Source organism: Amblyomma mixtum, chromosome 5, assembly GCF_055824585.1.
Source record: "Amblyomma mixtum isolate Tamu chromosome 5, ASM5582458v1, whole genome shotgun sequence".
NCBI lineage: Eukaryota > Metazoa > Arthropoda > Arachnida > Ixodida > Ixodidae > Amblyomma > Amblyomma mixtum.
The window spans coordinates 173,557,838-173,581,708 of NC_143016.1; the positions used below are offsets into that span (position 1 = coordinate 173,557,838).

Sequence of the window (23,871 nt, forward strand, 5' to 3'; positions counted from 1 at the left end):
GCCAGATCAATATTTCGCCACCACATGCAATTATTAGTTTTAGTAATTGCTTTGTTTGTTGTTTGTAGAATTTATACTAAACGTGACCAGTGACTTTTAAAGTCAATTTAAGTCCAGGCGAAGACCATCCAAGGTCTATTGGACCATCCGGTAGAGAAGCCAGTCAGCGAACTGTTTGTTGCTGTGATTGCGGAGTGCGAGTGTGGGGTACATACCGTACGCGCTGAGTAATTTTCCCGTGAGCCAGGTAAGTATCGGAGCTGCACTCTTCACTGTGCTTGAGCAGTGCCTTCGCGCACGGTTCTAGTTGGGTTAATGCCAACTGGCCCTCGCTGTTCGCAAAGTTTTAGTCCTTTCGGAGCAACTGCGCGACATAGATGGGCCTGGCCTTTGGCCATGCGTATTTGGCCAGATGTAGCGCGGCCGAGCCGACCGTACTCAAGCGTTCTCTGCGTCAGGAATCGTCGCTAGACGTCAGCGCTGCATGATCTCCTTCAGCGTGCTGGCGTGTCCGGCAACCGCTCCAAATCAGTGCGTTTGGCCGTTTGGCTCCCTGCAGTGCGGCAGAATGCTGCGAAAGAGGCGACCTCGTTGGCTGGGCGCCTCAGGACGCTGCTGTATTTTCTTCTGTTTCGCTGATCACATGGCCGCTGTTGATCATCACTGACCCACTGGAGCTGCCGAATGGGTCACTCGACCTGGGGGATCGAATGTGGGAGGGGCAGTTTGTTGTACAAAAAGCTCGCGACCTGAGACAATGTCATAGGCTAGGGCCGTTGGTCTGGTGGTTTCGAGGAGCATGACCTTATAGCCTAACTGTCTCGTCTGTCATATCGAGAGATGCATTCGTGTGAGGTTTGTACCAGACCACGGCGGCATGTTAACCAAGGGCGTAACCGTCAGCGTGAGGTGTGGCGAGTGGGCATGTTCGTTTTTATGGCATAGCTTCCAGCCAGTCACTGCATACCCACAACTCTAGCGAGTCGCATGTTATGACATGCACTAGGCAACAAAAGCAGTCTGTGTAGTGCTAACGTCGTCTTGTAGTTTTCGTTGATCATGCCCTCGCCTTTTTACTCTTGGGTAGAAAGGTGCGCAGCTTTCAACGTTGCTACAGCCATACCTGTGCATATGTGTTCTTTTGTCCCTTGTGTCCAAATGAGTGCTAGCAAATATGATTTCGAATTCCTGGAATGGTAGCCTGAGACCTTTGTCTGCATTTAGTTCATTGAACCACCCTCCAAAGTTTTACAAGTCATTTGAGCAGTTTCCTAGGATGATGTCCAAAGTAGAAGCATAATTTGTGCAAATCATGTGATCAAGTCCTCCTTCAATGTTGAATGCAACTCCGGCATTGCACACCGCCTCGTTTCATGGCATTTCGGTGGGATCGCTCGCATGTGCAGTGAGAAGCTGATCTCCAGTGGAGATAGTCATGTAAGACAAATGAGGAGACACAGGTGTCGTGGACTGAGGAGGGCTCATCCTGTGAAGCACACCCTAATCACTTGATTGCATGCACATCAGAGATGCGTACGTCGACGAATGAGGAGTCACATGATAATCACCCAGTGTTGCTGGGCTGCATGTCGCTTCTCCACATTAAAGCACTATTGTCCGTTGTGGTCGGGTAGTCGAACAGGCCGGCCTCTCCTGTTCATGACTGATAAATTGTCCCTTGTTGGCTGGCCAGCCTCTATAGGTGCTTCAGCAGTCGCAGTTTGAAGCTGGTGACTTTTATGTCATACAATCCCTTTGTCTGTTTTGACCAGGTATGAGCATGGTTGTCCAAATTGGCCTTGCACGGCACACCGAGTGATAGGTGCACCTGTATGTATCTAAACCGCTGTACGTGGTGAAAGCACTTACTTTCCTTGGCATCGCATCGCTGGTCATAGTCTGACGCCTCCTTTGCCTTCTGCTTCTCATATTTCCACCGGTATAGCTTGGTCTGGTGCTAGCAAGGTTTGAGTTTTTGGAGCAACTAGAAGCATTGAACTCAACTTCCATCCCATCAAGAGCTCTGCAGGAGAGAGACCTTCTGGTCAAGGTGTCATTCGGGGTGATAGCAATGCTTCTACACGGTGTGCTGATTTCTTGAGAATATCCGTGGCCATCTGGACTGCTTTGTGCGCCATCAGCCTGACTACTCCCACTGCAGGGCAAAGGCCTCTCCCATGTTATATTATATGTTATGGACTTTTTTTATTGTGTTGAAACACAGCCCACGAAATATGAAAAAAAAAAAAATTAAAAAATCCACGTGACCGTGTCCTAAAATGAGCACCTGATGAGCAAATCTCACTTATAGTCGACACTGCCCATGCTGTGAAAGGGGCAATGCAAGGATGGTGGTGCAGACCATGGTGACAAATGCGAAATTAATTTCAGTTCCTCTTCATGTCTATGCAGAGAACACCAGATGCAACACCTCTTAGTAGGGTTATAACGGCTAAAACACAAAGAAACATTTCTGTGGTGTTGGCTGCAATTTCATTGCATGTTGCCTCTAGAGGCAAATCACAAATGCCAGTAGGGAGGTGAAACTCCAAGCACAGAGGTGTCAGAGGCAGTCATCTCTGCATCTCTATGCTTGGAAAGGAGACGTTGCCAGCATCAAGAGATGACACCAGTGAACACCCAGGAAACACTGCTTTGTGTTTCATTCTTTGTAGCTGTCAAGATATTGTGGGCGGCTTGATGTTGGGTTGGCGCCAAACTTATAATTAATCGGGCCAACCTGCCCATCACTGCACTCTCCGTAAGTTCGGAGGGGGAGGAGCGACAAACTTCTCCATCCCGCGTGCAAAAGATGAGGTTCGACTGCTGATCGGCGATAGGGGCCACGCCTGATTAGCCGTTGACCGGAGGCATGAGGCGTAGACAAGTTTCTTTAGAAAGCCCTTTACTCGAGCAAAGAACCGCAACCAAAAGGGTACAAAACAAACCAAGCAAAATTGCGGAGGTACACAGGCGCGACGCGAATACAAACACAGAATGAGAAAGCAACACAAACAACTATTAACAAAAAGAGGGAAACATCAGGGGCGAGAACTATACAGCAACTCTACACGATTAAAGCAGTGTACAAAAGAATAGGACGAGAACAGCGACAGAACAAAGGAAAAGAGTAAAGCGAGTGGGGGAGAAACGGTGGCTTAGCTGCATAGTGGCAAGGTCCGGTCGCAGGGAGCGTCGGGCTGCTGAAGCGCGTGGGGCTGATGGGGTGTTTGCGGATATGGGCGAACTTGAGCCACGCGTCTTCCACGTTGGGGCCGCCGTCGCCGCGCTCTACGCGTCAGCTCGCCTTAGCTTGCTTGCCGACCACTTCCCTGGCTGACCTCACACATGTCCGCACGCACCGAAATCTCCTAGCCAACTGCCCAGCTTGCAGTTTTCCCGCCACCGCATTCCCGTGACGAACAACAAAAAACAAACAAAAGCAAATGAATCCTCTACGATTTACAGATGGGGAGAAGGGAGGAGAAGAAACATGAAGAAAGTGAAGGGGACGCGAAGGAGAGCTACAGTCCTAACGAGAAGCCTTCGAAGGTCGGGAATGGGGGTGGGGGCATTCAACCAGCCGCTTCTCGTCTGTACCTCGTGAAAGCGCTGGCTTCCCGGCGATAATCCTGGGGAGGAGGCGGAGTAGCCTTGACCCTCCAGAGTCGCAAGCGGTCAACTGGCCCCTCGAGGGGTGCGAAATTATTGCCGCCGCGTCGCGACACGCTTGCAAAGAACTGGCGCCGTGGCCACTTCGGGCGCAAAAGAAAAAAGGAAGGCAAGCATGCACGCACTTTGTGACAGTAGACCATCTGATGACTGTGCAGGATACTTGGCGTTGCACGTGAAGACTAAGTGGTATCAATATCGAATTTACTGCCAACATCTGTGCCGTGACCTGACCCTGTCACTTTTGCAGCATAAGAGGGCTTGGCTAGAATGGATATTGTTCGCCAGGTGCTCATTTGAGAGCATTGCTACTCAAGTGCACATGAGCATTTGGTCAGGTGGGATGTCTTCATGTTAATGCGGTGGCATTTAGGTTGTCATTTCACAAAAAATACCTGGCTTCTCTGTCATGAAATTCTCTGATTGGTCGAAAGGGGTCTCGTGGCCTTGCATTGTCATCACAGCCCGGCCATCATGACACGTGGCAACCTGCCCGCCAGGTTGTGAGCTACATCCCCCCATGTCATGTGGCAGGGAAATTAATTCAAATGAATTGAATGCTGTTTTCACCTGCCTACCTTGGCACGAACCTTATGGGAGCTTGGGAAGAGCATCCCGGGTCTCATAAGCCCAACCGGTTGCTGTGTTTTTTAAAATAGCTACCTGCCAGGCCATTGGTGCGATCACTTAACTGCTGCACCACTGTGCCAGGAGTGGTATGAGGACTGCCCGCGATCTATGAATACGGTCATGACTTCATCAACACCATGCGACCACCAGTGGCCGTATCATAAGGCACCGGCATTTAGAAAGTCTGAGAACCCCCAAAATAAAGAAGACCCACTCCCAAAAATTCCAAAGGATCTTCAAGTTCTTTCGCAGGTTTTCTTTTCAATGGGTTAAAAATGAGTTCATAACATATACTAATTGGATGCTGATGTGCTAGTTGTTAGGTCTATCATTCAGGGAGAGTGCTAGATGAAACTAAGATAAGAGCTGGAAGTTCACTTCTGGCTAGTGGCGGTAGTGTGGACATCTGAAGCTCATTAGGTTTTCCAAAGGAAAAAAACTTTATTGTTGCACTTGGAAAGCTGTACTGAATGGGATTTTTCTTTAAACAAAAGATGCAAATCAATTCATCTTGGTAGACTGTCATGTGAGCATCTCTTTTGGCCAAGACTGGATGTTTAATGGTTTTTTTGTTGCATCGGTTGCATGTTACATTGTGGAAACGGCCACAATGATGCCTGATCCTTGTTGTAGTGCAAGTGTGCCATAATATAACTCGCTGAAATGTGCGAATTTTAAAGCTTGTGGTTCTCATGTCCTGTTGCCCTACACCTCGACATGACTGGTGCACAGAAATGGCTTTGCAATCCCCTCTAGTGTACCAAAAAAATGGGAAAGGAACTCAGAATTTTTGTGGTCACTTGTGCACTCACGGGAACTCTCTTCCTTTCATGTAGTCCACAAGTGCAGAATTGAGAATAGGCATGTGAGCACAAAAACACTGCAGCTTCTTTGTTGTGTTAGGGCCATGAAGATGAAAACTGATTGAAGCCTCCACATCTTCCCTCTCCCTCTTTTCACTTGTAGGGGAAAGGAGGGAGGCACTGGAGGAAGAATGGCTGAGCAGAAAATCAGTTACTGAGAAGAAAATTACTCAGGCAACAGTAGGCCTGCGTGCAAAATAGGCAGCCTACCGAAGAGCTGTTTGTGCAAAAATGAGGATTGCGGCAACTATTAAGGCGAAAGCCTTTAATGCCTCATCGTTGTAAGCAGGAGCTGTCGACAGAAATGTCACGCTTTTCAGTTGGTCGAAACGGCCGTGACGTCACAGTGCGCGAATTTCAAAAGGGGCCAATTGTACTTTGCCTAGTAATTATGCATCGTATAGTGATGCTCCAAGTAAGTGGGACTGAGCTTAGTTAATTGCTTAATTACCCAATTAGCCTAATTAACTTTTCTAGTCAGGCCGTATAAATAAATAAAACCGAGTAGGAAATTGGTCGAGCTCGGGAATCGAACCCCGGTCTTCGGCGTGCGAGACGAGCATGTTCCTTCTTGCATTGCTCGGGAAAAGCAGGCTGGGTCTCACAAGCCCCTTCGGTGGATGCGTTTGAAACAGCCACCTGCCAGTGCAGTGGCGCATCGCTTAATGTGTCAGTAGTGGTGCGAGGACTCGCCACAATCTATCAGTGTGACAGATTTTGCGTAGTCGGAATTGGAATAGAGTAAGAATTAGATTGGGGAGGGAAACACAGTTGACTCAGAATTAGAATGGATCAGAGAGTGAAAGAAGAATTCGAGCATATTTCCTCCGCTTCAATCCAATTGATTGCCCCTAAATTTTTTCCTCTCCTGATGTGCTGCACAAGAGTGTTCTGCTTTTTTTTTAAAACTATGCTTCTTGAGATGGTCTAGTAAAAGCAGCATGAAAATGTGTCGTTGGTGTGCAAAGCACGTGATTTGTGCGTCACTTTTCTTATGGTGCCTCTCCTTTCTCTTTGCAGAGGACCAAATATGAAGCCAGGTAAGCTGTAAAGCCCGAAAGTCATGCCGTTCCCCCTCTGGTGGGGTATACACCATGGGGCATCTTGTGATTTTTGTGAGCTGACCAGCAACTGTATCTCTAGCTGCAACTTATGTGACAATTCTATAACATTATTCTAACGTTCGGTGCTACCCGGGAGTGGATTAGACATGCGTACGCAGGCCAGGTGCAAACTTCGCCGAGCGGAAGTTGGACGTCACATGATTCATGGTCCGTGGGCCAACGATCCATCGGGTCAATTCACCTTAGAGGAATATACGCACCAAACTTTTGTGCCATGTCTTCTGGTTTCTAACGATGCGTAAGGCATTAGTATACATCGATCACCATGTGATATTCGCCTACGACTGTGAAATAATTTACGATTTAATTTCTTTCACCTGTTTCGGTTTGAATAGCCGAACGATGGCCGTAACATCAAAGGTTAGTAAATGTTACGTGAGACATGAAAAAAACTGCAATATAATCACTGCTTGGTTATTTTAATTCACTATATTGCTTGAGCCAGCCTTGCTCAAGATACGCAATCATAGCGAATGAGAAAGCAGCCATTATATCGCAGTTTTTTTTTATACCTCACATGGCCTTTACTGGCTTTTGATGTCATAGCCATCATTCGGCTGTGTAACTAGAAGGTGAAAGAAGAAATTCAATTGTAAGTTATTTAGCAGTCATAGGCAAATGCCACGTGGTCATCCATGTATAAGGAATGCATTAGGCATCGCAGTGGCTTAGTAGTTATGTTGCTTGACAGCTGACCCAAAAGAGTCGGGTTCGATCCCGGCCGTGACGGTGGCATTTCAGCGGAAGTGAAGTGCTTGGTGCCCATTTACTGTGCAATGTCTGCGTGTTAAAGAACCCTAGGTGGTCGAAATTATCCAGAGCCCTTCACTACAGTATCCCTTATGCTCTCTGCCCTGTGTCTGGGATCAAACGCGGTGTGGCCACCTGCAGGTTCCAAGGGCGAGTCGTGGCCCGTGAGCTTCTTCAAAGATGCCACGAAGGCCTCCCCTGCTAAGCAGCTCACCATTGGAGGCATATCGGGATGGTGAGTGCCGAAATCGGCCGTTGCAGCCGACCCTTTCGGGTGCCACATTCACTGCCTGGGTCTTGTGCGCAGGTGCGTGGGATTTGTGTTCACCAAGGCTGGGAAGATAGCCGCCACAGCCATTGGAGGCAGCCTGCTGCTTTTCCAGGTGAGCTCTTTGCCAGCGGGGTTTGTTGGCAGTCGTGTGTGCAGAGAGGGACGGTTGCAGCCATCACTGTTGAGAAAAAGAAATTACTGCTGGAAAGGGACACTCCCATTACAGACACGCATTCAGTGCCGCTCGATGTGTTGATGGCATCTGGCAGAGGATGTGCTCCTTGCCAAGGCTACTGGGTCTGCACTTTCTTCCAGCCACTCTGTTACGTCCCTGAGAGGCTTGGCTGCACTCAGTGTCTTTTTTTTTTTTTCGTTATTCCATGTGTGAGAAAAATGCGTTGAGAATAGCAGGTGCGATGCGGGGGAGGTGAAGAATGTTCCTCCTCAACAAGGGGAAGCTTTGGGCCAGTTGGTCTGGCATGTTGGAGAGGAGGAATAACCGCGAACTTGGGCGAGACTTAAGAACGAGAAGAAGACAGGACGAGCGGTAACTAGCAACTGAAGTTTATTGGGAAAAAAGACATGTTGCAGCAAAGGTTGCATCTGTGCATAGCGTACATAACACCGTTACAATGCCAGAACTAAGATAAGGACACATGGAACACGTGAGATGGCTAAGGAAACAAATCGAAACAAACACAAAAAACAAAGGAGATGCCTGTCACAGGTTTAACAGAAACCGGGTCTATTTATCTAGAAGCACCACAGAAGGCTCACTACCACACATATCTTCTTCTCATTCTTAAGTCTCTCCAAGTTCGCGGTTATTCCTCCTCTCCAAAATGTTCCTCCTTTTGCTGGCTTGTGTTGCAGCTGAGCAACGGGCAGTAAGCTGTGCTGTACAGGGACATCAGTCATTTTTTTGCACTCCTTGCACATCTTAACTTAGCATGTGTGGCCCTGAGATAAGTCTTCAGTGAATATATGTTTACCTAATCGGATGTTGAGAAAAGACAGGGAAAAAGAGTTGTGCACTGTGCCAGCTATTGTGCCTTTGATGTTTCGCTTTTGACTTTCGTATGCGGCATGTATAACATGGTCTGGTAGTGCTATATGTGGGCTAAGCCGAAGTTGCATACCAAAAAATGCATACGCCATCTAAATGTTTCAAATCTCAAGACATTGCATCCTGAATGCTTTATTTATAATGACAGCAACGAAATCTTATGTCGTTTATATGCAGAAAATATCCTTTTTAACAAGGCACAGTGGGATTTGGTTGATTCAGACTGTGCGTGCCATCAGCAGAGGTGCGCAGGGAACTGATGTGCAGATTTGATTTGAATCGTGCAAATTGAATGATCACTGCTTGCCGGCAGATGGTTTGTTCATCAGTTTCTAATAAGTATCGATGGAATCCAATGTGAGAACCACCAGACTACCAGCTAACGCTGAATGATGCTGCTGGGGGATATACCGCATTATTAGTGAATAGTGGACATCTGAGCTGAAGCTGTCTTCCCCCATGTCATCAAGTGTAATGGACACCTCTCCCGTATTACAGGCAGCACGAGTGGGCCTTCAGCACAGGGTTTAGATTTCTTCCAGCTTTCCTGCATTTAAGTATCATGCTTGACTTCTCTTGGAATTCACTCCGTTACCCTTGAAGGACCAGCGGTTATCTTGCCTTCACATTACATGCCCTGCCCAAGCCCATTTCTTTCTCTTGATTTCGACTAGGATGTCATTAACCCACGTTTGTTCCCTCACCCACTCCGTCCACGTGCGTTCTCTTAATGTTATGCCTGTCATTTTTCTTTTCATTGTGATGTGCTTGAGAGCAGCATAGATGCCATGTAGAGGCTGCCCTTCTCACCTGCAGGCACAGGGGTTGGTGGCATTTACTTTTCACTGATGAGCTCAAAGCCTTTCGTCCCCTGCACTGCGAATCGTGACGTGATGTGACTCCCCTGGTGCAGATTGCGCAGCACCAGGGCTATGTGAAGGTGAACTGGTCGCGGCTCAACAAGGACCTCCAGCAGGCACAGAATGAGCTGGCGCGGCGCACGGACGGCAAGCTTCCCCGGCTCCTCGAGGAGGTGAGGCGCCACGCGGCCGGGGTGTCTCTGACGCCCAGGAGAACGTTCCTTACCAAGGTATGGGGCAGGCACCAAGAGGAGGCTCACTCTCCCTCTCGCTTGGCTCTCTGTCACCTGGCCACGCAGCCCTCTCTTGTGCCCTGTGCCAGATTGCAGGCCGCCTGCCACAGCTGCAAGGAAATTTCACTTAAGAGACTTGTTCCACGCATCTGTTCTTAATGCTAGGTGTGCCTAGCAGGAGTGTGCCTGCTCTGGAAAGTTGAGCAAGGGATTCTTTTGGACAATTTGAAAACTTGCGTGATCTTGGGCAAAAATTATAGGAATGACTCAACACAAATGAAAATGACTAAGAGTGACCTTTAATGAGCAAATTGCATAGACAAAGAAAGGCAAAAGAGGGGCTCGTTGCGAAATACATGACCATTACATGAGTATAGTATTACACGACCATTACACGAGTATATATGGTATGTACATTCATGGGATCACAGAGGCTTAAGATATCAGGTCAAACTTTTGCTCGAGTCTGATGAGGAGATAAATGGAAGAGAAGCAGTTGATAGCAAGGAGAAGACCCAAAGCTAGCATACAATTGTTGTCACATAATGCTAATAAGTACCCCTGTAATTTTTTCATACCTGTGTTTTGCAAAAAGGTGTTTGTTTTTAATTTAAACTACCTGTATTCATTTGAAGAGTATACAGTTAGAATCGCAACAAATTTGTATTGTTTGCATTTGCTTTTAAACCAAAAATCATTTGCACGCCTCTAACTTTAACCACATTTTCAAACTTCATCTAGTTGCGAGATGGTTGGTTTGCGGCGCAGCTAGGATATGGCCTGTGGGCCATGTAAGTTGATGGCTGATGGCCTGATTCTTTATAGCTTTCAATGGCCAGATTTTGAGATATCTTAGTTTTGTCCAAAAACCTTCCAAGGTAAGCAGCGGAGAACACGCGGTACTCAATATAGTTTATTGCACAGCACAAAGAACTTTCGATTGAACAGATACTTCAAGGTATGCAAGCGTAAGTAAACGATGGTTTACTCCATTAGAGTTGGCATTACCGTCAAGAACCCTGCGGAGGCTAACAAAGAGGGTTCAGCTTAAGCTAAGGACAACGCAGCGAGCTATGGGAAGAAAAATGATAGGTGTAACATTAAGAGATCGGAAGCGGGCGGAGTGGGTGAGGGAACAAACGCGGGTTAATGACATCCTAGTTGAAATCAAGAGGAAGAAGTGGGCTTGGGCAGGGCATGTAATGGGAAGGTGCTTAAGGGTAACGGAGTGGATTCCAAGAGAAGGCAAGCGTAGCAGGGAGCGGCAGAAAGTTAGGTGGGCGGATGAGATTAAGAAATTTGCGGGAATATGGTGGCCGCGCCTGGCGAAGGACAGGGTGAATAGGAGAGACATGGGAGAGGCCTTTGCCCTGCAGTGGGCGTAGTCAGGCTGATACGGCAAAACAGCGCTGACGGACGGGACGGAAGAAGACTAGACAGACACATGCGCTGTGTCTGTCTCGTCTTCTTCCGTCCCGTCAATCAGCGCTGTTTTGCCGTACCATTCAACATGAACGAACCAGCTCGACTCAGCCCTCTCCTTGTAGTCAGGCTGATGGTGATGAACCACCCACCTTTGTCGTCTTTTCCCACTGCAGGCCCAGAAGTTTGTCAAGGACAACGTCTTCCTGGCCACAGGCTTTGCAGGCGGATTCCTGCTGGGTGTGGCCTCCTCCTGAAGCGGGCCCTCCTTCCTGCTGCCATAAATCCACCCCCGCCCGGTCTTGTGACCCGACCGTGCACCCACAGGGCCTTGCCTAGCACCCGCGTCAGTTCTGTTCTCCCTAGCAGCGCAGCCCCATTTGTAGTGCACTAAGCCTGTGGTAGCAGGCAGCCACTACTGCTTTTCACTGCGCTAGGGGGCCAGGCATGCTTCACGCTTCTATAGACACCAAGCATTTGTTTGCGTGTTTTCTTCTCTCAAGTGATGCGTTGGACATTAGAATACGTGGTTCACCGCTTGATATTCACCTACGCCCGCTAAGTAATTTATGACTGAATTTCTTATTGCCACCATTTCGGTTTCATCAGCCGAATGATGATTATGACATGTAGTTGAATTTCGATGGAGGCGAAATGCTAGAGCCCGTGTACTGTGCGATGTCAGTGCACGTTAAAGAACCCCAGGTGGTCGAAATTTCCGGAGACCTTCACTACGGCGTCCCTCATAGCCTGAGACACTTTGGGACGTTAAACCCCCGTAAACCAAACTAAACCTAACCAGACATGTAGTTGGCATTTAGGTCACGTGAGGTGCAGTGAAAACAGCAATATAACTGCTGATGCGTAGTTGCAGTGAATTAAAACCATTAGTCACCGTTCTTATTGCAGGTTTTTTTCATGCCTCACATGACTTAAAGGTCGACTACACGTCACAGCCATCATATGATTGATGAAGCCAAAACCGAAACAGCTTCAAGAAGAGATTCAATTATAAATTACTTAGTGGTCATAGGCGAATACCACCCAGTGATTCATGTATGCTAATATTAGTCTGATGCATCGTTTGAAAGAAAACACAAAACTAAAATTAGGTGTCTTTAGTACCTTAACTGATGGGCCAACCGTCACGCGTCACCTTGTTTTTGGGTTCCCGTCGTTTCTTCTCGAGAAACAGTGGAGAAACCCCCTTGTGAACGACAGACAGATAAGCCAGCTTCTAGTGTCACCATTCGCTGGATGCCGCTACGGTGGAATAGTTGAACATGCACGTAACAAAGCTGCTTGGCATTTCCCTGCAAGGACTGAGTGTGCCTGCTAGTGAAGTCTTCTGCATGGACGTGTGAAGTCTTCTGCAGTAGCCTGCTGGGCCTTTGTGCCATGGAATACTACGTTGGGTAGCAGCGGTGTGCAGTGCTTGTTGTTGCCCTACACTGGTAGCCAGTGCAATGAGCATAAACGCTGGGCCGCAGCAGCCGGAAACTGGTGTCTCAACTAGATGAAGCCCTCAGTCATTTGAAAGGCCAGCGGTCAAGTCGGTCTGCAAAGCTACAGTGGTAATTTGAGCAAACTTGTCCCTTATGTTTCCTTACACACATCACTTGCATTTGAACATGCAGTTAACCCCGTAATGCCCAGCATACCATTTGTGATGCAGAGGGTAAAGATGTGCAGAATTTTCATTTCTGCTGACATACTTGAAGTAACGGTCTTCTCCAGCATATTTATCAAGACAAGGGCAAAGTGTACCTGACAGGTATGCAGGAAACCTGCTAAAAGATAAATCCGTGTAAAAGCTGACCATAACAGCAGGATAGCTTAAAATTTATGTGGTCATAATGCTGCATTCACAGATGGCGAATCAGTTTTGAATTTTGCTCTCGATTTACGGTATGTGCTTGCGTATTTGCCCATGGCTTATTGGCTCTTAGACAATCAGAAATCGTCAAAATTATCTCACTTCTGTTATACAGCAATCAGTTTTCTTAATGAATCTCCAGCATTTTTGCATTCAAGGGGCCATCAATGATGAAGTCCTTGAAGTTCATAACTTTTATCCAGCGTTCTCAATGTTTGGGCATTGCAGGGTTAAAAGGACACTGAGTTCGTTTTTTTTTTTTCCTTGATGAAACTCAGCTGCCTGGTTTTTCGTGGCTTTGTAGACGTTTGTTCGGAAGATGTGTTTATACTGTAGAAATATTGCTCGATTCAAGCTTATGACGTTCTTGTAGCCTAGCTTCAGGATACGAAGAAACAATGTTGTCACAGCTTGCTTTTGCAAATTGTCTGTGGCAGCAGTATCTGAATATTTTTAGCCTCTCCTATACTCTGTTTCATATATCAAGTGCAACGCTGTCTAAGCTAGCGCTCTTGTTTGTGCTGCCTACATCTGCGATCAAAAAGTAATGCATTCCTTGTGGTGAGAAAAAAATGATAAATCCTTTGCCTGCAGGTTTATTACAGGATGCATTTGTCATGAGCTTTGATTATATGCGCTCTTATTTCTGACGACATGCTGTCACTTTCTCGTGCTTTAGGCCACTTGGCCACAATACAGGCGCAGAGCAACGCGTCTCCCTTTATTTCTTCATGCGGACTACTTCCAGACCTTTCAGAGCATTGCACCTGACGTATGAAACTGAGGATAGCTTAGAAACACTCCATTTTTAGTGAAAGTAGCTTTTAAGTTATTCAAATATGGCAGTCGGTCGATATAGGCCGATGTGAGTTTGTCCTTAGTGCCCCCTTAAGTTGTCTGGTGTCGTGTTGTCTCTTGTGTGTACCTTTACGGTGAAGACATCTTGACGCAGGCAGGCTGAGCAGTCGTGTATACTGCTGATGCAGCCCACCTTTCATGCGATGGCCAGCATGACCAGGATACAGTGTAATGAAGCGAGAGCTTTTTGTTGCTTTCTATATTTTGTTGGTGTTTGACACTCTGCTCATGTAAATTAGAACTGTCAAGTGCCCTGCTGCTTGGAGCGCCCATTAGTTGACGTTTTGAAATAAAGTGATAATAGGCCTTTCCTTGATTGATTCAGGGGGCATGTGTTGATGTACCTTGACTGTAAATGAAGTTGATCACTTTTCTCACTTCGATTTATTGATGGCTGTGCATTTTCTGAATTCAGTAGTTTTTCCTGTTGGTTTCAGCATAGCAAACACTTCATCTGTGGTGGCTCAGTGGTTACGGCTCTCGGCTGCTGGCCTGAAAGACGCGGGTTTGATCCTGGCCGGCGGTCAGATTTCGATGGAGGCGAAATTCTAGAGGCCCGTTGTCGTGTCCGGTCACTGTGTTGAATGCAGCGAAAGACGCACACGGTACTTTTAGACTTCGTTTATTTAAAGCCGATGAGGGTGCGACCAGCGTCGACCGAGGCAGGAGCCGAACTGGCCGCCCGAAGAAAGGAGGGAGTGGAGAAGCGTCCACGGCAGGGAGTGGCTTCCCAGAACAGGAGGAGGGTGCGGGGGCGCACCGTGGGGGGGCATCCGGCGACAGCGTGCGACGAGGGGCAAGCGGTCGTTAGGAGGAGGATGCGAGTGGTCGTTAGGAGGAGGATCGAGTGGTCGTTAGGAGGAGGACGCGGGGGCGCACACACACAAAAGCAATATGGGGACACAACACTTCCTTCCCCCTTAGAAAGTTGCCTGGTATCGTGCAGGGGGTCGGCGCTCACGCGTGGAGGCGCGCTGGCTTTGTGCGCTCGGGGGAGAAACACTTGTAGGCTGGCTGTTGTTCGCTGCGTCTCCCAGGTCTGTCCTGGGCGAAGTCTCTTCTTCCGGGAAGGGGTGCCAGGCTATGTGGGAAGATGGTGCACGTGTTCTCTCCGCTGGCGGACAGCTCTCAGACGGCGTCATAAATCTACGCAGCTGGTTGAGATGTCGGCGTGCTACTGTGCCATGTATGTTGACGAGCCAAGAGCGCAGGCCTATGCGTCTGACAATTGTAGCTTCCTCCCAGCGTGGCTTTTTCAGAAACTGTCGGGCGAGGACGCGCTGCCCCTCATTAAGCGTGCCGCAGCGCGGAATTGCTTTTTCTTCCCGGAACGTCTCTGCCTTTGGCTCGGGGAGGATGGCTGTGAGCTGGGTTCGCATTTCACGCTCGAACATCATTTTCGAGGGGGTCTCGCCTGTTGTGCTCTGAACCGTCGTGTGCTGCTTGAAGAGAAAGCGCGCAAGGCGGCGCTGCAGCGAGCCTGTCTGATCTCTTTCAAGGGCGCGTTTTAGCTTGGCTACGTAGCGCTCGGCTTGTCCGTTCGTCGCTGGGTGGTAGGGGGCCGATGTAACTGATGAGATCCCGTTGTCGCGATAAAACTTGAGGATCTCCGCAGACACAAACGGTGTTCCGTTGTCCGACACTACCTTGCGCGGCAGGCCGAACGTTGCAAATAGTGATCGGAGGTTGTCAATGACTGCTGCCGAAGTCGTCTGTCCCATTTGCCTTATCTCAAGCCACTTTGTGTAGGCATCTACGACCACAAGGAAAGTGCAGCCCTCAATTGGTCCTGCAAAATCAATGTGCAGTGTGTGCCATGGTGTGTCTGGCTTTTCCCATTCTGGGACAGGAGCTTTCGGCGGGGCGCTCCGGCTGCTCTGGCAAGGCTTGCATTCTCGCACCACTGTTTCGATGTCGTTGTCAATGCCAGGCCACCACATGTAGCTTCTGGCACACTTTTTCATTGCAACGATGCCCCGATGTCCGGCGTGGATGAGAGACATAGCTTGTGCGCGTAGTTCTCTCGGCATCACAACTCGGGACCCAAATATGATGCAGCCGCGATGGGTGCTCAACTCTGTAGCTCGCCTGCGGTAAGCGTCGAAGTTGTCCCCTTTGAGTTTATGCACGTTGCCTTGTTGAACAGCTGTGTAAACTAGCCGGAGAGCTGCGCACTTCTGCGTAGATGCTGCAACTGTGCCTGCTGTAAGCGGAGGTTCTGGCAGTGCTTCGAACATCAGAACGTCTCCTGGTGGAAATGGTTCGTCAACAGTTGTGTCTAGTGGCAGACGGCTTAGCGCATCGGCGTTTTGATGTTTGCCGCATATCATCACGCCTAGTGGAGAAAACCAGTTTCTCCCTAGAAGGCTTGATCCTGTGCCCTTCACAACAAGCAGAGGTAGCGTATGGGTCTGGCCGTTGTAGTTAACCTGCACGTTGGCAGAGCCCAATAGTGGCAGATTCTGTCCTGACCACGTTCGCAGGTGCGTGTCGTCTTGTTGCAGGGCGGGTGCGTCAGATGGCCATGAAGTTCGGAACGTGTCCTCACTGATCAGAGTACAGGCTGCGCCGGAGTCCACCTCGAACTTAATCAGCTGGTGATGTACGCTTACTTCTGTAAAAATCTTCGGTCGCGTGCCGAGATTCATGGTGTTCAGGTCGTACAACACAGATGGTGTTGCTGATGTTGTTCCATGGAGATCAGGTAGCGGCGTATTCTCTGAGGCGTTGACGCTGTGATTAGGCTGGGAAGGTGACTTTATCTTGGCAAGTCTCCGTTTCGTAATGCATGCTCTTTCGATATGCCCTCGCTTGTGGCAAAAATTACACGTGGCTGACTGGAATCGACATCCCTGGGGGTTGTGTTGGTCGTCACACCGCCAGCAGCGTTGTGCCTTTTTGACCGATTTTACAACAACAGAAGGCTTGCGCACCTGGTTGCTTGTCTGGTGTACCGGCTCGGTGTTCCGGCGAATCCCTCTCTGCTGGTGACCGGCGCTCTCCGCTCGAACGGCGATGTCGTAAGCTTTGCTGAATGTGAGGTCCTTCTCAGCGAACAGGCGCTGCTGCAGTGACTCGTCACTCAGTCCGCACACAAATCTGTCGCGTAACATCACGTCCAAGGGAAGCATGGTGGTGTTAGCAGAAGAAGCTGCGTCTCCCTCCTGCCCGGTAGCTGTTGTCGACAGCGTTCCAAAATTGCAGTCGGCAGCGAGCTTCTTGAGCGCGGCTACGTAGGCGCTCACAGTTTCTCCTCCCAGTTGATCTCGTCGTTGGAAGCGAGCCCGGCTGTAGACCTCGGATGGCCTTGGGTCGTAGTGCTTTTGCAGCGCTTTTACGATGTCGTCGTAAGACACTGCCGCTGGTGTGCTTGGCTGAATAAGGGCGCAGACAGTATCGTAGGTCTGCTCCCCGCACAGCGTCAGCAGGTTGGCCCTCTTCAAGGCTGGGTCTGTGATGTTGTTAGCTTCAAAGTAGAACTGAAGGCGTCCAACCCACGATGACCACGATGAGCCGTTGAATTCTGGTTTCTGATTGGGAAACCCTCGCGTAGCCATGGCTTGTCAATAGCGTTGCGTAGCGCGGGTCGAATCCCATCCTCGTCGCCACTGTCGTGTCCGGTCGCTGTGTTGAATGCAGCGAAAGACGCACACGGTACTTTTAGACTTCGTTTATTTAAAGCCGATGAGGGTGCGACCAGCGTCGACCGAGGCAGGAGCCGAACTGGCCGCCCGAAGAAAGGAGGGAGTGGAGAAGCGTCCACGGCAGGGAGTGGCTTCCCAGAACAGGAGGAGGGTGCGGGGGCGCACCGTGGGGGGGCATCCGGCGACAGCGTGCGACGAGGGGCAAGCGGTCGTTAGGAGGAGGATGCGAGTGGTCGTTAGGAGGAGGATCGAGTGGTCGTTAGGAGGAGGACGCGGGGGCACACACACACAAAAGCAATATGGGGACACAACACCCGTGTACTGTGCGATGTCAGTGCATGTTAAAGAACCCCAGGTGGTCGAAATTCCTGGAGCCCTTTAGTATTATATCGTCCCTCATAGCCCGAGTCGCTTTGGGATGTTAAACCCCAATAAACCATAAACCACCATACATGTGCATCATTACCAGCTTCACCAAATCACAGCCATAATGAATTTTGACTGCTACAATTACACCTTGATGTATCGAACTTCAACGTAAGAAAATCCTCAATGCAACAAAGTACTTCCAGGTTTCATAGCTTTGCGTCCATAGAACGCCATGTATCTTTATCCTCAATGTAACAAGTAAATTTTGGCGCACTTTCATTGTGACGAAATTTCATTGCTGGCTGGATATGAACGTGAGGAAAAGTTGTATCGCAGGTGCGAGTGGTTGAGCAGAGCCAAAGGAAGGAAGGAAAAGGGGGACATGGCGTGCATCAGAGCGCATACGTAATATGGCCGCCGCCCACCTTTCACGCACAGAGCGCATAGGCAGACAGAAATGCAATGGAGATAGTAGTCTTGAGCGGCTGCCGGCCGCACCTTGTGCGGTAGTACAGGCGCTTACTTGGCACAAGCATTTACGCAGTCTGCTATCTCACCCAAAAATGACTCCAAATGTGACGCGCTGCTTGTTCTTAAAGGCAGCGTTCCACATTTATCGCGTTTACAGATGCCCAACACTTGGTAAAAGGACTGGAAATGTCGATGCCATTGGCACACCCGTCAGCTGTGAAGCCTACCGCACACTTCAACACTTGACTACCTCGCTTCTCACCCAGATGATGTGCGTATGTGTAAAATACACACGAGGAGCTACATGGGCCTGATTTCATTGGTTGGTGATTGGAGGGCACTCTTCTCACTCTAGCCAACATGTAGAGAGTAAGCGGAGGGGGAGGGAGGGGCAGGGGTTGGGGCCAGAATATCATAGAATTGCACAGGTTGTCGCTGTAGCCTTGGTTCGCCAACAGAGAGATGGCTGCTGTGATGCCACTTCAGGCCATGTGTACGCAGTTGTTGGGAGTGGCCTGGCATGTTTTTGGATACAGTGCACCATCACGCATGCTTCTGCTTTTGAGTTCTCCAAGTTTGAGCTCCGTTGTACTTCACTTCATTAAGGCATTGGGTCCTTTCACAAAGGAACCATGGAAGACTTTCAGCAGGAGCGACCTTGTTGACATTTGATGATATTGAGGAAGACGAAATCTACCTTGCTATGTGACAGCCAACATTTGCAGGGTAGTGTTGCGATGTCTTGGTGAGCAATTCTCAATGCGACACAGCAGACGTCATGACCGGCTTAGGCACACCTGTATGGTCTTGAAACGAGGTGCCAGTCTTACCTGAGGAAACCAAAGCCGTGCAAGAGCATTGGAAAAATTGTGCAACAGCAGCTCAGTGGCTGAGCAGTCTTGGAAAAGCCAGGAGTGACGAATATTCTTGGCACTTATGGAAGTGCCGTGCAGCTACTAGAAGGCCTGACATCACATCCACTAGCTTGCAGCCCCACTCACTGGCTGTTCCGAAATACACCAAAAAAGGCGGCTGCACGCCTGCCCAGTCATATGGTAGGCAAACCAAAGTTTGAAACCTTTTTTTTTTTTTTTTCAATTTTATTAAGTACTATACCGTATTTACACGATTGTTAGTCAACTTATTTCTTTTCATTTGAAAATCCAAAGTGGAGGGTCGACTTACAATCGAAACAAAAGCATAGCACCATAAATAAAGCTGAGACAAGATATTGGGGTTGCTTCAGGGTGGTCGCAATTTTGTTTCCCACCGAACAGCAATGCAGGGCAGAGGCTTCTCCCATGTCTCTCCAATTAACCCTGTCCTTCACCAGTTGTGGCCACCATATTCCCGCAAACTTCTTAATCTCATCCGCGCACCTAACTTTCTGCCGCCCCCTGCTATGCTTGCCTTCTCTTGGAATCCACTCCGTTACCCTTAAAGGGACACTGAGGAGAAATTGAAGTTGACTTGCATCGACAGAATACCAGCTCCTGATTACAAAAACGCCATTCATACTGACAACAAAGCTCTTGTAACGTAGAAAAGAGCAAGAACCAAAATACAGGTATCGCCGCCACAGGCCAAACTCGCAAGTACAAGCGTCATGACGTCATAGGACAAAACAGTGTTGCTAGAACCAATAGTTATAGCAACACTAGGACACGAGAAGCCACGAATCACTGAGCCGCAGCAAATGCATGCGCAAATCTTCTTGACATCGCCGGATGGCGCCACGTACCCGACAGCTATGCGCGCTCCTGCAGCGCCGGGACCAATCAGCGCCTGCATGCTCACAGCGGTATGCGGGCTCCCGGTATTCCGCTAACGGTAACAAGGTACACGGTATGCTAAAGGTGTCTATTTGCGAGAACTTTGTTGACGACTTCGAGAACGGGATCCATTGTAACGCTGGCAAAACGCCGGTGTAAACGAAGCGACGGCCGCAATAGCCGATAGATGCCTTCAACGTGCGGCCGGCGGTAGCTTTCTTTTTGGCTGCTGCTGGACCGCACTGCTTGCCGGCAGAAATCACGGAGTCTGCGTTACGTCATGTGCACGTCATGTTACACGTCACTTAGTCCTGTGTCGTCATAGGAGAATCCCAAGTTTGAATCAGAGCAGCGGGAAAAACTTTTTCAACTTCGAATCCAAATTTCTTAGAAATAAAGGAATATTTCGCTGCCGGCCAAGCGACAACAAAGCCATGAAATGCCGAACTATCGGATTTTGCTATAAAAAAAATATTAATAGAGCTCTCCTCAGTGTCCCTTCAAGGAGCAGGGGTTATCCTTCCTTTGCATTACTTGCCCTGCCCAAGCCCACTTCTTCCTATTCAATTCAACTAGGATGTCATTAACGTGCGTTAGTTCCCTCACCCACTCCGCCCTCTTCCGATCTCTTAACGTTACACCTATCATTTTCCTTTCCATAGCTCATTGTGTTCTCCTTGTTTGTCTTGCTTTTATTTATGGCACTATGCTTTCGTTTCAAAGATAAGGTAGGACGCTGGGTTCAAATTGCAACAATATTCAAAAACATCAAAATTTAGAAAACATTGAGTTTGGTACCTATAAAATCATTGTAATCGCATCCCAATAAATTCTCTCCAAGAAGAACTCGGAAGTTACTTGAAAAAAATTTTTGTGACCACTGGTGGCAAAAAAATGGCTGCTAGTGCAACTTGAATGGCAGTTTTCTTAAAAGTGTTGTTGTTGTTTCACCTGACTTCCCTGCTTGGAGAAAGTGTTCTATAACAACTTCATAGCATTTCATGTGGTTTGTTGCATTGTGTTCCTTTATACAGTGACGTTCTTACTTTTTTGAATTACTTTCTCATTTTTTTTAGTCTGTAACTACTTTGATGTGACGGTAATGAGCATGGTAAAAATACCATTTGGAGAATGTCGCTGCATGAACTATTCCTTTGGCTAAAAGTTAAGAGTGACTGCAAGCTCATACCATGCTTTGTTGTCGCGTCAGGCTTTCTTCAAATGTGACGCAGCAATGTAGCACAAAAATTATGTCAAAACTACTCAGGGTATATCTTAAAATTTTGTATTTAATGTTCAGTGCACATCTCAAAATGGATGCCAAATTTCAGCGCTCTACATTAAAAATGAAAAATTTCACCTCCGAACCCCACATCCCCTCTTAAGTTGAACCCTTTACTTCATCCTCCAAGTTTTTGTATAGGTGAGTACTGGTAACATACAGCTGTTATAAACTTTCTATTGACGGATATTGATATCGGTGAACTGCCATTAATGATCCGCGAGAACTTGCCAAATGCGCTCCACACCATTCTTCTAGTTGTTTCGAAAGCCCTGTGATTCGGATCTGCGGTCACTTCCTGCCCTAAGTAGACATATTCCCTTACCACTTCCAGCACCTTGCTACCAACTGTAAACTGCTGTTCCCTGGGCTACTGAACATTACTTTGGTTTTCTGCATATTTATTTTTAGACCCACTGTTCCGCTCTCCCTGTCTAGCTCATTAATCATGGTTTGCAGTTCATGTCCCAAGTGACTTAGCAAGGCAATGTCATTTATCCCCAACTGTTCCCATTTCAGGCCCTGGAATACCTCCTGCAAACAGGCCGTGAATAGCATTGGCGAGATCGTGTCTCTTTGCCTGACATCCTTCCTTATTGGAATTTTACTGCGGATTTTATGAACTATGGTAGCTGTGCAGTCGTTAAAATCTTCCAATATTTACCCATAAGGCTCTTCTACACCATGATTCCGCAATGCCTGCATGACTGCTGAGGTTTCAACTGAGTCAAATGCTTTCTCGTAATCAATCAACAGCATATATAAGGGTTGATTATATCCTGCGCATTTCTCTATCACCTGGCTGATAGCATGAATATGGTCTGTTGTCGAGTATCCTTTACGAAAGCCTGCCTGATAATTTGGTTAAGTCGAAAGTTTTCCTGACCCTATTAGCGATTACCGTAGTAAATACCTTGTAGGCAACAGACAATAAGCTGATCGGTCTGCAATTCTTCAAGTCGTTGTCTCCTTTCCTATGAAGTGAGATAATGTTAGCATTTTTCCAAGCTCCTCGTACGCTCGAGGTCACAAGGCATTGCGTATACAGGGTGGCTAGTTTTTCGAGCACAATCTCTCCTCCGCCCTTAAACAAATCTGCTGTTACCTGATCCTCACCAGCTGCTTTCCCCCTCTGCATTGCTCCCAAGGCTTTCTTTACTTCCTCCTTCGTTACTGGCGGGATGTCTCATTGCTGTGTGCTACCGCTTCTCATTATCATTACAACTACATTGGCTACTGTACAGATCTGTGTAGAATTCTTCGGCTACTTTAACTGTATTATCCATATTGCTAATGACATTGCCCTCCTTGTCTCTTAGCGCATACATCTGGTTTTTACCTATGCCTAGTTTCCTCTTCGCCACTTTTAAGCTACCTCCATTCTTTAGTGCACACTAATTTGTATTCGTATCAAACTTCCTTATGTCAATTACCTTGCACTTATTACCTTGATAGGTCTGCCAGTTCTATTCTGTCTGCAAGGTTTGATGCTTTGGAGTTTCTTGATCAGATCTTTAGTCTCCTGAGAGAGCTTGCCGGTATCCTGTTGAACCATCCTTCCATTATAGACTGCTGCACAGTCAGTAATGACATCTGTGAAGTTACGGTTCATAGCTTGAACATTAAGGTCGTCGTCCTGAGTAAAAGTCGAATGTTTGTTCTGAAACGATATCCTGAATTCCTGTAATTTCCCTCTTATCGTTAATTTGTAAATGGGCTTCAGCTTCAGTATAAAGTCATCCGTTCATACTTCAAATCTAGGCTAATTCAAGACCATCCTGCTTTTAATCTCACCATGGGGCTCTTTCACGTCCAATTACTGTTCTCTCATTTGTGGGAGAAGGCATTCATGACCCATAAATTGTTTCTCTCAGCGGACTAGATTAATAGCCCCCTACTATTCCTGGAGCCTATGCGATAGTCGCCTACTGCCTGGCCTCCAGCCTGCTCTTGCCTACCTTGGCATTGAAGTCACCCACCAGTACAGTGCACTGTGTCTTTTTACGTTTGCTCAGCAGCTTCCATGTCTTCCTAGAAGCTTTCAACAAGCTGCAGCTGGAGGTAGGCGCGTGAACCTCTACCACATTCAATTTGTACCTCTTATTAAGCCTAATTGTGATAACTGCCACCCTCTCGTTAATAGTATAGAATTCCTCTATGTTTCCAGCTATATCCTCATTGATGAGGAATCCCACACCTAGTTCTTGTTTGTCCGCTACTGCACAGTAGCATAGTACATGGCCACCCCTTAGTACTATATATGCTTCATCTGTCCTCCTAACCTCGCTAAGCCCTATGACATCCCATTTCATAACTGCTAGTTCCTCGAACAGCACTGCTAGGCTAGCCTCACTGCACAAGGTTCTAGCGTTAAATGTTGCCAGGTTCAGTCTCCAGCGGGGGCCTGTCCGGAGCCAGAGATTCTTAGTGCCTTCCGCTGCGTCACATGTCTGACCACTGCCTAGGCCAGTTGCTTCGCAGCTGCTGGGGACTGCGGGCCAAGGTGTGGTCAGGTTGTGGCTAAGTACTACACCAGGGTGGCTGAACACTGTTCTGGTGAGGGAGCACATTGTTGGCTGTAGTCCCGAAGATCAGGCCGCACCCCAGGCCTATTCATGCAATTCCATCAACACACAGAGACTTTTTTATATACATATATATCCGGTGGAGAATTGCATGGTACCAGGATTCGAACCCTCGTCCTCTTG

General features: G+C 48.1%; 1 protein-coding gene across 3 annotated transcripts; it reads left to right on the forward strand.

Annotated features, from left to right (window-relative positions):
• Positions 1-122: 122 nt before the first annotated feature.
• LOC149344742 (FUN14 domain-containing protein 1-like) lies at positions 123-14,008 on the forward strand. 3 transcript variants are annotated; one of them, XM_089546356.1, is made up of 6 exons: positions 123-247; positions 6,186-6,205; positions 7,181-7,274; positions 7,347-7,422; positions 9,290-9,466; positions 11,068-14,008. In XM_089546356.1, the coding sequence occupies exons 2-6, from the start codon at positions 6,196-6,198 to the stop codon at positions 11,146-11,148; spliced, it is 438 nt and encodes a 145-aa protein (XP_089402482.1). In that variant the 5' UTR covers positions 123-247; positions 6,186-6,195; the 3' UTR covers positions 11,149-14,008. The 3 variants fall into 3 exon arrangements, with proteins under 3 accessions (XP_089402482.1, XP_089402480.1, XP_089402481.1); XM_089546354.1 differs by lacking the exon at positions 123-247 and adding an exon at positions 5,277-5,446; XM_089546355.1 differs by lacking the exon at positions 123-247 and adding an exon at positions 5,291-5,446 and having other exon boundaries at positions 9,290-9,409.
• The last annotated feature ends 9,863 nt before the right edge of the window (positions 14,009-23,871 follow it).